Genomic DNA, 15,249 nt, shown 5'->3' on the forward strand with positions numbered 1-15,249 from the left:
AAAGAATATCTACAACATTAGTTTTTGCATGATTTTAGAGACAACTTTGTGATGCCAGACAACATGCAGCAGAAAGGGGGGAGATGACAATGTAATTCACAACATGTGTTACCTTTGCAAGGACACGAAATACATTCTTTAACAGATTAAAATGACTATTATACGCGTTAAACCATTTTAACATATCCTTTTTATTTGCTTATTCCATAGAACCGTTTGTCTGAGATCTCATAGAGGACTCAGCCAATAGACGCTGCAGTTCTTGGTGCTGTCATGCAGCTCTCGGCAGTACATGTCCAGAGTGCCTGCAAGCACAAGTGTCTTCTCTCAGATGGACGGCAGAACTTTTCCTTACGTTTTATGTATCCGCCATTTTGATTTCCAAATATGACGGATTTTTTCGTCGCTTGCCGTCAGAGTGCAAATTTGACCGTGTCAATACAGGCGCCCAGCACGCCAACCACTGTGCAACGGCAGCGAGTGTAATGACATTGCAGCCGGCAAAGGATAACGTTAAGCTAACCGCGCAGTCACACAGCCAGCTATGGGCCTCTGGGTGACCTGACAGCCAAAAATCGCCTCGCTGCCGTATAACAAGATGACGATCGAGAAAAATGACGAATAAAAGGTAGCCGTCTATTTTCCGAACAAATAACGTAAGTAAAGCCCGCGTCGCGATCCTCGCTTGTCAACAGGGATAAGATGCTACAGGGTTGAATGATAATTCATCTTAGCCACGCAGCTGTGTCAACCGTTGATTGATTACCGATAACTGACCGCTGCTAGCTTTTTCATCCGGTACCGGGATATAGTTTTCAATGTGTACCGCTCTTTAACAGGTCGGTAACGTTAGCTTAACCTGTGAAACAATGGCTAGCGAGTTGTTGTTGTTTTTTTTTTTTTTTAAATGCTAAGTTAAATCCCCAGTGTCGTCTTTGGAAACTCGTTAGGAAATAATTATTTTAACGGGAGATAATCTGATTTAACGCGAAGTTACCGTCTTTGAATTGACGAGCTAATTCACCCCCAGTTCGCCCCCAGTCTCAACCTGTTAACGACCTAAAATCGTTATTAGACGTCAGTGTTCCTTAAACCACAGCAAATAACAGGCCTATTTTAAGTAGTTGTGATTGTGCATACTTATGGGATGTCAAATGAAAATCAGCGAGGAATATTATGAAATTAACAGTGTGAGTTTGAAAACACCTGCATGTTCATTTTAGGGACAGCCACGCCAAAGGGTTACCATGTCGAAATATTTAATATCATGCAATTAATTTTAACGATACCCGGAAATGTTTAAATCTGTCCTCCGCTCTGAGAAAATGTTACATTAACCATCATGCCTCAACCGATACAGTATTAATCTGATTTATTACGCCACTTCATGGAGACGGATTGGGTTCAAGAGGTGGATGATGAAGATCATTTGACCAACAAGAGCTCATTGATGTCTCAATACAGTGTTCAGCTGTTATCACCACACCCAGCATGGAGTTTGTCCTTCATCCAAACATTCATCTACACTACAGCAGAATAAATAATCAACCCTCATTCTCTTGGCTGGCATAGATGTTTCTCTTACAAGCAGTCTTTGTATTCCATTTTCTCTCCAAGTGAGTTTGAAAGGAATGTGTTCAAACACATGCTATTTCCTGATGTAACTAAGAGACGATTTTTTCAAAGTAAGCTGGGTCAGGTCACTATGTGTGCAGCTATAATGTGGCTTCCTGTTTTATGCTAGAGTGTAATGTATGCAACCCTGCAGTTGATCCTTTTCTTGTCTGAGGTGCTGTTCTATACCTTTTGGAAATTCTCTTACACATACCCTTGTTTTATCATTTTTCACCAACAGGTTGGAGTGAATGTCAAGAACCATGTTCTTGATAGTATGAATGAAGTGGGTGCACGTACATCTTCTTTGTGAGCATTTGTGTGGGGCCACACCGTATCAATAAGGTAAATGAAGTTTAGCAAAATTTAACAGAGGAATCTATTGTTTGTCCGATTTAGTAACATGCACATATGCAGGGTGCAGCAGAGGGGGCGAAAGGGACTGTTAGAATTTTGCTGAATACAAAAACACCACTATTATTGTTTTTGTGCTTCCTCATTAAAATCCATATCCATTTTTGTCAGCAGCCAAGTATAGGTGCTTCTGACGTCAGCCATGTTTTGGAAGTTTGACTTGCACACAACTTCTCATCTGGAGGCTTTGCTGGACAAGGAGGATGTTACTCTTACTGAGCTCATGGATGAGGAGGATGTCCTGCAGGAGTGCAAAGCCCAGAACAGGAGGTTGGTATACTATTAGATTTACCATATTAACAGTAATGTCTGGTATGTTTGGTCATAACTGGTGCTCCCTCTCTCAACATTGGGGAATTGTAGACTCCTCCTCTTCTTATGCCAGGACCAGTGCATGCAGGAGCTGGTCCTTAAAATTACTACAGAGCCCCCTGCTGGTGTAGAGGAGACCAAGCGCTTCAAGTAGGTGCTGTGATGGGTTGCTCATGTCGTGCACTTTTACAATATATGCCCTTTACTAGTGCCGCACTAAAAATACAAAAGCGGGCATTTGCTTGATCTTACTATTTTACTGGCATGTTTTTCTGCTGAATTTATTACAGGTATTCGAATATAGCATGTGAGCTGTTGACATGTGATGTGGGGGTGATCAACGACAAGCTGGGGAATGAGGAGCCTTTGCTAGAAACTCTGTATGCCTTCCTGGAGCAGCCATCTCCTCTAAACCCGCTATTGGCGTCTTTCTTTAGCAAGACAATCGGGAATCTCATTACACGAAAGACTGAACAGGTACACCCACCCACCCACCCACACACACCCACACACACCCACACACACACACACATACACAGACAAATCAAAGGGCCCATTGATGGAGGAAGCCAGATGTCTTTTTGTCTTTTCACAATTTCGCAAGGAGGGTTAGGGGGTTTCTAGCTTACAGATGTTTCCCCAGGCCCCAATAGTTTCACTTGATTGATCCACAGGACAGAACTTTAGCATATGTACAGCATATGTTTAGCACTGGATTGACTTGATTTTTTTATTCTGCTGCATTAAGGATAAAGTAAACACAACATAATTAAAAATGCATTTGAAACGCTGTGTACCCTGTTTGATCTTTTGATAAATAATTCCATGGAATATTGTTGACTGTGAGATTGTCTGTTTTGTATTTTGCATCTTGGTGGTAGTCCTTGGGTTTTTTGCCTTATGTCACAGTGTTTTAATTTTCTTTTAACGGTTTAAGGTGATTAGTTTCTTGCGGAGGAAGGAGGGATTCCTCTCCTTAGTCCTTAAGCATATTGATACATCAGCCATGATGGATGTCCTCCTACGACTTATCAGTTGTGTTGAACCACCACCACTCCGGCTTGAGACACTTACTGTAAGTAGGAGATGAATAAACCCAAAGTATGCTTTGTGATATTACATGCTAATCTAACAGGCTAAAATTAAGTAAATTTCTTTCAAACAGTGGCTGAATGAAGAGAAGCTGGCGCAGAGACTCATAGAGCTCATTCATCCTGAGAGAGATGAAGAGGTAGCTGGGCTTTTCAACATTTTACAATTGAAAGTCACCCGTTGCTATAACACACTGCAGCAGTCAACTTACTGAAAACATTACAATTACTGTCTTTCTTTTTTCAGAGGCAGTCCAATGCATCTCAGACATTGTGCGATATCATTCGTTTAAGCAGGGATCAGGCCAGTCAGCTTCAAGAGATTTCACAGCCTGACCCATTGCTAACTGTGCTGGAATCGTAAGTTTGAACACGCATTTTCACACGCCTTGACTGGACACAGAGATGATGAACTACTCTTTTCCACAGACAAGAGTGTGTGGGGCAGTTGTTGCAGAATATGTTCTCAGGAGACAGGACAGAGAGCTGTATCGTCAGTGGAATACAAGTTTTTCTCACATTGTTGGAAATCAGGAGGCCCGTGTGAGTTGCAGACCGGAGAGTTTTCATTTTGTTTATTGTTTTTCACAAAGGGACCTCATTTGATGAAAGTTAAATTTCCATAATTAGGCCAATTCAAAATAATGGTGTGCTATTTATTGTCCTCCATCCATTTTCTGGTCTTCAAATTTGACATTTTAATGTCTTTGTCTGTGTTTATTATAGTGTTGATGGTATAATCGATGCCCAGGGATTTGAGAGAAGTTACACCATTAACAGCAGCATTCTGTTAGCCATCCAACCTCACCTAGTCCACTTCCATCAGCTTCTTCTGGAACCACCAAAGGTATATAAAAAAAAAAAGAACTAGGAGCGTGCAATGCATTTTTATTTTATTTTAAGACATTTGTTGCAGATATCAAAGAGCAGTCTTTTGCTGCAGGTGTAATTGAAGTGGTATGAAAATGATTTGTCACACCACATAACTCAATACATTGCAGAATGTGAGACTTTGCTTTAAATTTTAAGTGTGCACACAATCTTGTCTTGATTAAAACCCTTCCAAAATATTTTATTTTAACATCTGATAGTCATATACTGTATGCTCTTGTTCCATGTCATTGCAGCGGTATCCTATGCTGACCACTCTTGGCTTGCTGGAGGAACCACTGGGTAACACACGGCTGCACGTAGCCAGACTAGTGGCCTCACTGCTGTACACCAGCTCTTCTAGCCACGCTGTTGTAGCGCAGGAACTTTGTAGACTCAATACAATGGACTTGCTTTTGGTGAGACCCAACTGCGTCATTTCCACTTCTCACATGTAATTGTTAGTAGAAAGTAGATGCATTTCATTTCTAAGTGGGGAGGCTTTAACGCTGTTCCATGATTATCCGAGTGGCTGACAGAAACCTCAGATTTCCCCACGTACTCATAGAACATCGCTTTTTAGGTCTTCAGTCTCTGATGCAGAGCACAGTTCTGAATATTGAGTGATAAACATTGAATTTGTATTGTGCCGTGTAGATAGCAGCATTTTCATTTAATGGCGCTATGATAAAAAAACAAACATGACAAGCCACCATGAAAAGCTCAATTACCATTAGATCATGAGTGACATGGTCTAAGTGGTAAGAAGTAATGGAAGCTTTCATGACTCCAATAGATTGCCTGGTGAGACACACTTGGAATTTCTGCAGCAAAGGGATTCTTGCAAGTGTTTCATTAACTTGAAAACACACCTACCTATGTAGTTACCCACCTCAGGAAATCTGCAGTATAGAAATAAAGCATGAATTACAATACAATATGCTACTGAGAAGTAATGTAAAATATATACATGCTACTTTAAGTAATTAGCTGGTGTCCTGAATTTCCTGCTCATTTTAGTGGAGGGGCTGGCTTTCCTGTGCTTGATGAATGTTATTTTTGATCGAATGTAGACCACGAAACATTCAAAAGTTGGCATTACAATTTAACATTTGGTGATGTCCTCAATTATCATAGCAGTTTCAAATTTATAGTCATCCTTCTCCCATGACATAAACACTAATTTATCAGGAAATATAACATATTCTTTAGAGTAAATCTGAATGAATGTTCTTTTTTCAGGATCTCTTCTTCAAGTATACATGGAACAACTTCTTACACCTTCAAGTAGAGCTTTGTGTTGCTGCAATCCTCCGGCCCTGTGCCCATGAAATGAGACTTCAACCAGGGTCAGGTTCCCAGGAGACATTCAGGCCTCCTCAGGACGTATTGCAAGAGCAGGTTCTTACTGAGACGCATGCGTCTGAAACCTTAGTCACTGAAGAAAATTCTGCACACAATTTAATGGTGACCCACGTAAGTGTCTGCAATAAGCTCAAGTGCCAACTTGAAGTAATTAAAAAAAAAGCACTGATTGAACTCTTTGGTTGTGAAATGACTGACTTATATATTTGTCTCACCCAAGTTATTTCAGCACTGCAACCTTGTCCAAAGGATTTTGCAGGCTTGGGAAGAGAATGATAAAATGCAGTAAGGAACAGAAAGATTTTAACATGTTATTTAATAAAAGATAAAGCCTGTCAGTTTTGTACTATAATTGTACTGTTACTGTGTTTAGATCAGACGGTGGAATGAGAAGAGGGTACATGGGACATCTGACCAGGATTGCCAACACAGTGGTCCACAATCTGGAGAAAGGCCCTGTCCACACCCAGATCACCAGTCTCATCAATGGTATATAAAGATGAATACAGACATTCAAGGTCAAATCGAAGATACTCACCTAATTAATCTTCATAATGCTGTTTATAGATCTGCCAGATGACTACAGGGGGCGCTGGGAAACCTTTGTAGATCAGACCCTTTCAGAAACCAATAGAAAAAACACTATAGATCTGGTAAACACATGAACATCTGCAGTATTTAATAGCTTTGTGTTATTTCTGTCACTTGGTTTTTTAATACTTTGAATGTGGTGTTTGGTCATTGTTCAGATGGGTAGTGGGAACCCCCGTCCTTCTTCTGAGGATGACATGGAAAGCCCTTTTCCCAAGGAGCTGACCCTACAGCAGGTACAAATGAACTGAAATACGTATACAGATTAGTTTGGGCATCTGTGATCCGCTGTTGCATTGTAATTTATGTGTTTTTATGTCTCAGGCTTTTTCAGACTACCAGATTCAGCAAATGACAGCTAACTTTGTGGATCAGTTTGGCTTTAATGATGAAGAGTTCACAGATCATGATGACAGTATTGGGTAGGTTGATGGGCACTTTTCCAAATATGAGTTTAATGTTGTACTTTTATTGACTTTTCAATTGATGTTGCAGGGCATCATTTGACAGAATTGCAGAGATCAATATCAATATCAATGCAGGGCAGGACAGTGTGAGTGTTATTTAAATTCTTTATAAATGTTTTTTTCCACTCATTTTATCAACAAAGCCACAATTATAAAACACTTTAGACTTAAATGCCCTTTTTGTCCACCTTGTGAGACACAGGATTAGTAGGTTGACATGTATACAAAGTCACTACAAATCACTACCGTTGCAATGTATCTGTTTTTCGATAAATATCGTTGCAATATGGATATTTTCTTATAAATGAAAAACTGTGTTCTGTGTATTTTTTCTATGCAGACAAATAATGCTGTTTTTGAGGCTTGCTCCAAGGAGAGAATTCAGCCTTTCGATGATGATGAAGAGGACATCTGGGAGGAAAAAGAGATCAACTATGCAACACAAACTAAGTCTCGAAACAGGTACGTATGGCAGCAAACTACATTGCATTGTTAATTCATTGATGATGTAGAGTGTATGTAAAATTACCTTTCTCTTTCAAAATTGTTGACTTTGAAGGTTTGGTGGGTCACAGACAGCACAAGGCCAAACAGCTGGTAATATGAAAGCTTCAGATAGTGAGGTCTTTGATAAAGCTGGAGACTCTGACTCTGAAGGCGAGGAGCCAAAAGATGACTTGGACCCCTTTGCAAGCCATGGCCAGACAGAGCCCACACAGTGTGAGATATATGATAATGCACTCATGCTTTGCTGTGTATGGAAGAGTAAAGCTGTGGTGACTTGTCGCACAAGGCAACGTGTTGGTAATTTTGTTCGCACTTAGGCACTGACTGGATTGCAGACTTTGGGGAGGTGAATTCAAAGGCTCCTGCTGCAGGAATGGGCTTTGCAGCTTGGGATGCTTCAGTTTCCCAACCAGCTGCCACAGAAGCTGAGGAGAAGGGCTGGGCTAAGTTCACCGACTTTCAGCCTTTCTGTTGGTGAGTCTCTGTTCCACTTAGGTATGGGAAATTACCTTGATTAAAGCAATAAAACTTTTCTGGGGGGATTCTGCAGTGATGTTAGATATCCTGACAAAGTTAATGTCTGCAATATCATTGGATTATATAATGAGGCAATTAAGGAAATTGAGCCTATAACAATGTCCTATTTTTGATGCACTTTTATCTATTATCAATTAATGATAATCTCTCATATCACTGTACTGTTTGACTTGTACCTGAAATATACATGAAATTGACAAGTGTAATAACAGTCCAACTAAAAGGAAAATTGTCTTTGGGAAAATAATTGAATATATCTTAAATCTTTTGAAAATGAGAAGAAAATAGGATACAGCACCTGACCACTTTGTCTTAGCATTATAATTTAGGTATTGTGTATCTGTGAAAATCCAACTCTTTTCCCACTTATATATTTCCTTTTAAGAATGTAGTTATTATCTGTTAATGTCATTCATAAAATAAAAATAAAAAGTTCTGTCAACAATTGAGAAGTAGAACTTATTTTTCTTTCATCTGACGATGTAGGCAGGACTCCTAGTAATGTCTTTGTTTCTAAAATTATTTCCCAATAATTGTGACACACTCAATAATGTAGACACACGATGATGGAGAAAAGAAATATTCATTTGATTCTCTGTAGATGGCAGTTTTGTATATTTAATGTAGGTGTTGTTATCAGTGCTACATTTGTCTCCAGCTCAGAAACTGGCCCAAGATGTAGTTCTCCTGTGGACTCGGGCCTTGGTGGAGCAAACAACGCCAAACAAAACCAGAATCGTAAGTCAGTCATGTAAAAGTCTCAGCTAGTGATATAATCCATACTACAAACATTTGGCAGCTCTAAGTGACTTCCTCTTAATCCTTAATGCTTGTGGTGAGTTAATATTTTGCGTGAAATTGGAGTAAGTTTCCAACATGCTAATCTCTACTTATAGCCTGTGTATGGAGTGTGTGTGTGGCAAGAAAAGCTCCACTGGTGGCATCGGATAGCTCGTCCTCTGGCAGCACAGACAGTGACGAGGATGAAAGCAAGACAGAGTCCTCTTCCACTGAGACGGTTACCACGGAGACCATCACCACAGGTGCTGGCAAGGAGACCATTCGGCTCACCGTCGATGCCAAAAATGAGAGAGCAGTTTTCACCAGGTACTGCACACTTGCTCGACGGAGTCTCAACTGCCGTCTTTTGAGGGTATTATGAAGTCCCCCTTCTCGTTCTGTGCTTTTTTTGTCTATCATTTATTGTCTCTCAAATGCTTACATAGAGGTATTCCTCCTTGTCCTTCCAAATGTGTCCTGCGCACTTTTGCTTTCCATTCCTATGTTTTTCCACAAATGTGACCGACTCCTCTGTGTTCCCGACTCTCATCTCTGCTTTACTTCAGAGTATTCAGACCAGCATTTAGACGGTATGTTGTGCTTGAGGTCCCTTGCTTGTTGCCTTTAATGGGATGTGTGTAGCAGTCCCTTTTGCCATAAATCAGTACAAGACTAATTCATCAAGAATGCACTAACGGGCAACTTTGACTGAGATAGGTCTTAAAAGTACCTGTTTCCTTGTACCAAACTTATTCCATAGTCTCAACCTGAAATCGCAAAAACACATTTATCAGTGAATTTGTGGCCTGTTTAAACGGTTTACTGTTTATCATACTGTACAGCTGTGCTCCCAATTAAACCCTCGCTGATACGGTTTACTGCTGATACTGGATACACTACAGCCCAAGTACATTCAAATAAAGATTAAGGACTTTTTTTTTTGTATTCAGCACTACTACAATTTGTCCGAACAAGATTCTCAAAAGGTTCTCACTACATGGCTTTGTAGAGCATTATTAGTTAGTATAATGCCCTAAAACTTATGTGTGAACTGTATGTGAGGTTGCATGTTATGGCAAAAAAAAAAAGACCAACTCAACATAAACATTCTAACAAATCCGTACATAAGCAAACAAATTACTAACAGAGTTCACCGACAAGCATGCTGCCAAAGATGAAGTGATCCTGTTAGTTGGTTCATGCCCAATTTGCTCTCATTCTGCTCAGTCACATAAAGCTCTGGTTTTGGTATCAGCAATGGTAGGAGGGTTTACTGTTAGACTTACTCTATTATAGAAAAGTATGGACTGAGCCTAAAGCATATACCAGTAATAGTTGAAAATGTAGCTGGAGCTACCATTTGTAGTTTGGCAAATCTTCAAGTTGGTCAAATCTTTTTGTATTTCTCAGTGAGGATATGGTTCCAGAGGAACATGGTGAAAAGGGAAAAAAAGACAAAGACTTTCCCAGCCCTCCCACGACCAGTCCAGCAAACACGTCAGTTCCTGTCAAACAGTAAGTGTTTTTGTGTTTGCATGAAAGTATTCTAATCCTTAGTAATGCACGCCCAAAATAATCTACATTGAAGCACATGTTTGCTGTGAATCCCCCATGTGGCTCACTTTGTGGTAATGGCATTTACTGTCATACATATGGTCATACACATACATTCACACACCTGAGAAAAGCAGCCAGGAGGAAGGATGCGACCCAAACACTGTTTTGCTACCAGACCCAAAGCTCCCAACTCGTATAATTTTTTGAATTCGATACTTCGCATGAGACAATTTTATTTCACATTGTCTTCTCTTGTATAGATAGCAACTTCAGCAGTTGTTTCTTTATTTAAGTTCAGTCACATGATGAAGTGGTCAACAAACACATATTCTCTTTGTATAATCACCCAAGAAAGCGCCACTGTGCCTACATAGCCTTTATTGGTGATAATTTGGTGACTGCTTTTGCTCTCCAAAAATGATTGGTTAGATAAAATTAAATTCAGAGTAGTGAACCCATAAAGCGGTGAGTGGTCCTTCAGAGTATTAAAAAAATATATTTTCACACAATCACACTTTTGGTTGAAAGCTATTGCCATGAATTTCGGTTGGAAACCAAACTTAACTCTCAGGTTTGTAATATATCTCAAAAGGGTGTCAAAAGCAAAAGCTACACCGCAAAACTGAAAGCAAAACTTGTTTGACCTTTGATAGATTTTTTCTTTGTTGTATGTAAGAAATCATGGACTTCCCATTTGGTCGCCTATATGGTTTAGAAATTTGACCTGAACAAATAATGCCATTCCTGATTAATATACCATAAGAAGAAATTCAATCCTCACCGCCAATAAAATAATCATGGTAGGAGACAACTGTTAACTTTTATCTCCTGGCTTGTACAGAGATGTTCTCTGCTCATTTGTAAGTGGTTGTGGTAAATATATGCCCCTCACACACTTCAACATGTTGGCTTAAACACTTGCTCACTCAAACATGTTCCCCGCTGTCAGCTGCTGCCACAGTTTGAAATGGAAAACAATGAGGAGCAGATTTACAAGCATTTAAGGGGGCAGTGCAAGCAGCTGCTTGGTCAGCCTGCAGTGAGCAAACTCTGCGCCTGTTCTTTTTGCATTTTAAACAGCATGTCTCAGGCCCTCTAACTGTTGCTACTCCTACGACTGAACAAATGTATTTGTTCGTGGGTACAATTTCATGAAAGAAATACCTGTCGAGTGTAAATACCTTTTTGATGTAACAGAATCTTAAAGAACACAATTGCAAAAAAATTGATCATCATCATCAAATAATCTCTCTTCACAGAGAGAAGCAGCCCTCTTCTAATGGCCCGGCCTAATGACACAGCACAGGCGTCAAGACACCTCTTCATTCCCTGGTCATTCAACACACAGCCACACCTCTTTTGCTTCGTGTTAGCAGCCCTCTTCTGCCTTTTCTGTGTCTGCCGACAAAAGTGAATGGGACATCCTCTATGTTGAGGTGAAATGACCCTTAACATTGTGTGTTAGATGCCGCAAAGGTACAAAAAAGTTCAATTGATGTCTTTCTTACTACTCCAAGACATTCATTCAACTGAACCGCTTCATATATCCTTTCAAAGCCAAATTATGTTATATGCTGTATATTTTTACATTTCAGAAGAGAAAGAGACGAAACCTATTGAGAATCGAAAAGGAGTGTTGATTTCTTTGGGGCACTTTAATCATGAAACATTTGAAAGTTTGAGGAGTTTGAAATTTGGCCTAGGGAGATTTCAGTATTGCTGTTTTAGATTGCACGTTCCCAGTGAATAATTTCTGTTGGAGCGTTTGACTGTTTACACTTAAGTATAGTCATCTATACTCTAAGCCAGGATCAAATTTGCCAAGATGCTTGTATAGCTAAATGCCATTTTGAATCCAGGATGTGCTCCTGCCACACGCACATTTTATAAGTGAAAATGTGTGGGTGGTAAAATAAAGCAAAATTATGATTATAATTTTTTTTATCATTCTACCATATCTGGATGATTTCAATTCATGTATAGTTAATTTAAGTTTATTATGTCTAACATTGGCACTTTAATTTTTTTTATTTGATACTAAGCTTTGGGAGCATCACTTCCCCGTTGACAGATTCATTTTTTTAAAAGTCTATGTTTGGTGCATCTGTGTGTGTGCGTGTGTGTGTGTGTGTGCGTGTGTGTGTGTGTGCGTGCGTGCACGTTTGAGCTCTGTCTGGGATACAGAGTGAATTCTCAGGTCAAAGGAGGGGTATGCGGATAAAAAGAGAGCACACCTGTGTAACACACCACCAGACACACAGTCCCATGCACTCACAGATATACTATCATATCTTTAACCACATGCAAAAGAATCCCACAAAAGACAGTGATGTGCACATCCCTATTCATATCATCCTCAGAGCTGTTTAACTGTAATCTTGTGACATTTGAACCTGTATTAGGTTGTGGCTAATCTTGGTAACATGTAAACGTAATATAAATGTAAACATTATATATAAACATTATATCTATTTTTCGAACATTTCCAATTATGGAAAGATAGGTGTTTTGCAGTTTGCAAAGTGTCGTACTGTTGAAATGAGGCAATAATTCTGTCTGTGTTTCAGTTTATATCCCAGCATCAGTTCCTCTTCCACTACTACATGGAGGTGTGTGTGTGTGTGTGTGTGTGTGTGTGTGTGTGTGTGTGTGTGTGTGTGTGTGTGTGTGTGTGTGTGTGTGTGTGTGTGTGTGTGTGTGTGTGTGTGTGTGTGTGTGTGTGTGTGTGTGTGTGTGTGTGTGTGTGTGTGTGTGTGTGTGTGTGTGTGTGTGTGTGTGTTCTCTGCAGGATGTCTTCCATATAATTTATTTTCAGCATTACCCTGGTTAATCGCAGCTTAGTTAATATTTTAGAAGTTTGGATCCTCATGTTAATGACTAATAGGGTGAAACTTTAGAATGTCCATCCAGGGGAGCAAACCCAGTACGGCGATAGGGGGAATGGAGAGGGTCCTAACAACCCACCTGATTTGTTCAAGTGACCGAGAGGAACAAAATATCCAAAGAAGGGCTTGTTTAGATTTTAGTTCAATGATTTTCATTTCTTTCAATCTCTGATGTGATTGTAGCAATTTAATGTTTCCAATTCATGTATTACTCTGTTGTGACTGTGACATACTAAGGACCAAAAAAATGCATGGAACATGAAACCTCATGTTTCCTCAAAGCTAATTGACATTTGGTCACCAGAAAATATAAAGCAACTTCAAATCAAGGATAGAGAAAATGTACGGTAACTACCAAAATTGTGCCAGCCTTGCCCTTAAGGCTGGGCAACAGGAAATATGAATATTATAATACTTGGAGGGCCCTCTTAATATTGATGTATCATAATATCCTCTTCGTACAGGAAATCATGTATCAGAAACAGCACACAAATAACTTAATTGACTTAATTCTTGGCCCAGGATAATGAAGAGTAATCTAAATGTATTATATTCTTTTCAACCATTTTTGATTACCTCTAAGGACTTAAATAAGCAACTGAACAATATAAAATTCAAATTTTCTGCTAATTGTAAATGATTTGTCTTTTTTTTTTTTTTTTTTGAAGGCACCCAATTGGCTAATTTATTCATGCCATTTTTCCGTAGAGTTTATAGAAATTGTTTAGTTTTTGTCTGTGTTTTGCTGTAGTTGTTTCTCACTTGAGTTAAGGCCTTAAGGACAGAGTAGAACTGACTTAAAAACAATAAAAAAATAAGCCAAAATGATTAAGTCATCAATATGAAAAACATCGACCTTTAGTGCCCCATTTAAATATTTGACTTCTATCAATGTATTACCCTGCTCGGTCTCTACGACAACTGATTTCACCCGAATCTCAGGTTCTCCTTTTGCTGCTCTGATTTAATTATGTAAGTTTATAGCAAGTGCATGCAATTTATCAAATAATCATCATTGATCTGAGTCCAAATGCACACCTTTCTAGTCTTGCAATCATTGTACTTCCAAGATGATGGTTTAAATAAATAAGTGATTTACTACTGGCAGAATCAAAAGACACATTTTAGCTTCACATAAATACAGAGGAAATGTTGTTCTGAGCTGGAATCGATTCATCATCGCTGCCTGTGTCAGACCCTCATGCTTTACTTCCTCCTTATCTCTCTTTCTCAGGGCAGGAGTTAATTTCAAGTTCACACTCACCTGTGCTATAATTTCCACAGATATTGGTATTTACTTTAAAGCTCTTCTGATGTACATGTTGTGGTGCCATGTACCACCAACATTCCTCAGTCAAAGCAATGGGAATGTGTGATGTGAGTGTGTGACTCATGCAGATAGAATATGTTTTTCTACAATGCTTTCTGCCAAAGCGTGTCTTCCCAACATGTACAACTGGCTTGCATAACTGAAGTAGCCACCTTGTTTTGCATTTGACTCACATGAATCAGATCATCTAAAGAAGTTTTGGTATGATCCCTCCCTGATGTTGGTATAAATTTATATTACAGTTAATAGCACTAGGAGAGGGGATTCCACAAGTGACTTTGAGGACTCATCTTATCAGAGCCTTTTTTTCTGTAATCTTTTCCGCTCAGAGATGTTTGAAGTGGAAGTGCACAAAAAAGGAAGCATTGGATTAAGTCAGGGTTAGAGGAGATAACGGCTGTTTTGAGAGGGTTTGTATAGGGGTCAGGATGTCTTGCCCTTTTTGTGTGCGTGTATGTAAATGTGTGTCCGTGTGTGTGCGTGTGCACGTGTGTGTGACTGACTCAGTCACCTTGCGAGCAAAATTGATGTGTGCATTGCTGCTGGAGTTATGGGGAGATGTTAAGCTTAATGGCACGATGAACAATACAGTAATCTAGCCATTAAATTTACACATTAGCCTCATTCTCCTCCTTTGAATATGTGTGTGTGTGTCTGTATGTGCTGGGGGCTGTAAGATACCTTTTTTGTAAAGTGAACTGATGCTGGCGGTACTTGTTTTGGGGATTTCGTTCGTTCTTGTTTTTGTTTTAATTTAGGAAGTAATGTGTATCTGTTGTCAATTTAGCTTGCACATTCTGATGTGAACATAATAAATATGTTAGACCAAAAAGAAGTGTGAGACTGCATTTGTCAGACTCTTACAGATGATGGCTACTCGTGCGCCAAAGCCAAAACTGCCCTTGGAAAGTAGGAATGGGACCCGGGTC

At 39.5% G+C, this 15,249-nt stretch overlaps 1 protein-coding gene across 2 annotated transcripts; it reads left to right on the top strand.

Moving 5' to 3' along the window:
• Window positions 1-290: 290 nt before the first annotated feature.
• Window positions 291-15,152, top strand: ppp6r2b (protein phosphatase 6, regulatory subunit 2b). 2 transcript variants are annotated; one of them, XM_086163026.1, is made up of 26 exons: window positions 291-656; window positions 1,856-1,959; window positions 2,140-2,298; window positions 2,392-2,490; window positions 2,631-2,817; window positions 3,278-3,415; window positions 3,506-3,571; window positions 3,679-3,791; window positions 3,861-3,974; window positions 4,158-4,278; window positions 4,559-4,720; window positions 5,544-5,777; window positions 5,887-5,951; window positions 6,040-6,155; window positions 6,234-6,319; window positions 6,416-6,493; window positions 6,582-6,679; window positions 6,753-6,810; window positions 7,065-7,186; window positions 7,284-7,444; window positions 7,549-7,705; window positions 8,427-8,506; window positions 8,665-8,875; window positions 9,115-9,138; window positions 9,959-10,063; window positions 11,365-15,152. In XM_086163026.1, exons 3-26 carry the CDS (start codon window positions 2,171-2,173, stop codon window positions 11,396-11,398), a joined length of 2,757 nt encoding a protein of 918 aa, XP_086019152.1. In that variant the 5' UTR covers window positions 291-656; window positions 1,856-1,959; window positions 2,140-2,170; the 3' UTR covers window positions 11,399-15,152. The 2 variants fall into 2 exon arrangements, with proteins under 2 accessions (XP_086019152.1, XP_086019153.1); XM_086163027.1 differs by lacking the exon at window positions 9,115-9,138.
• Window positions 15,153-15,249: the final 97 nt, after the last annotated feature.

Source organism: Fistularia commersonii, chromosome 17 (genome assembly GCF_037954325.1).
Source record: "Fistularia commersonii isolate RoL2024-O1a breed Wild chromosome 17, RoL_Fcom_v1.0, whole genome shotgun sequence".
In the NCBI taxonomy this organism is placed as follows: domain Eukaryota; kingdom Metazoa; phylum Chordata; class Actinopteri; order Syngnathiformes; family Fistulariidae; genus Fistularia; species Fistularia commersonii.

Coding starts and splice junctions, on each gene's coding strand:
- ppp6r2b (XM_086163026.1), top strand. CDS start 2,171: ATGTTTTGGAAGTTTGACTTGCACACAACTTCTCATCTGGAGGCTTTG. Junction 8,876..9,114: donor GAGAGAGCAGTTTTCACCAG/GTACTGCACACT, acceptor GCTTTACTTCAG/AGTATTCAGACCAGCATTTA. Junction 9,139..9,958: donor TTCAGACCAGCATTTAGACG/GTATGTTGTGCT, acceptor TGTATTTCTCAG/TGAGGATATGGTTCCAGAGG.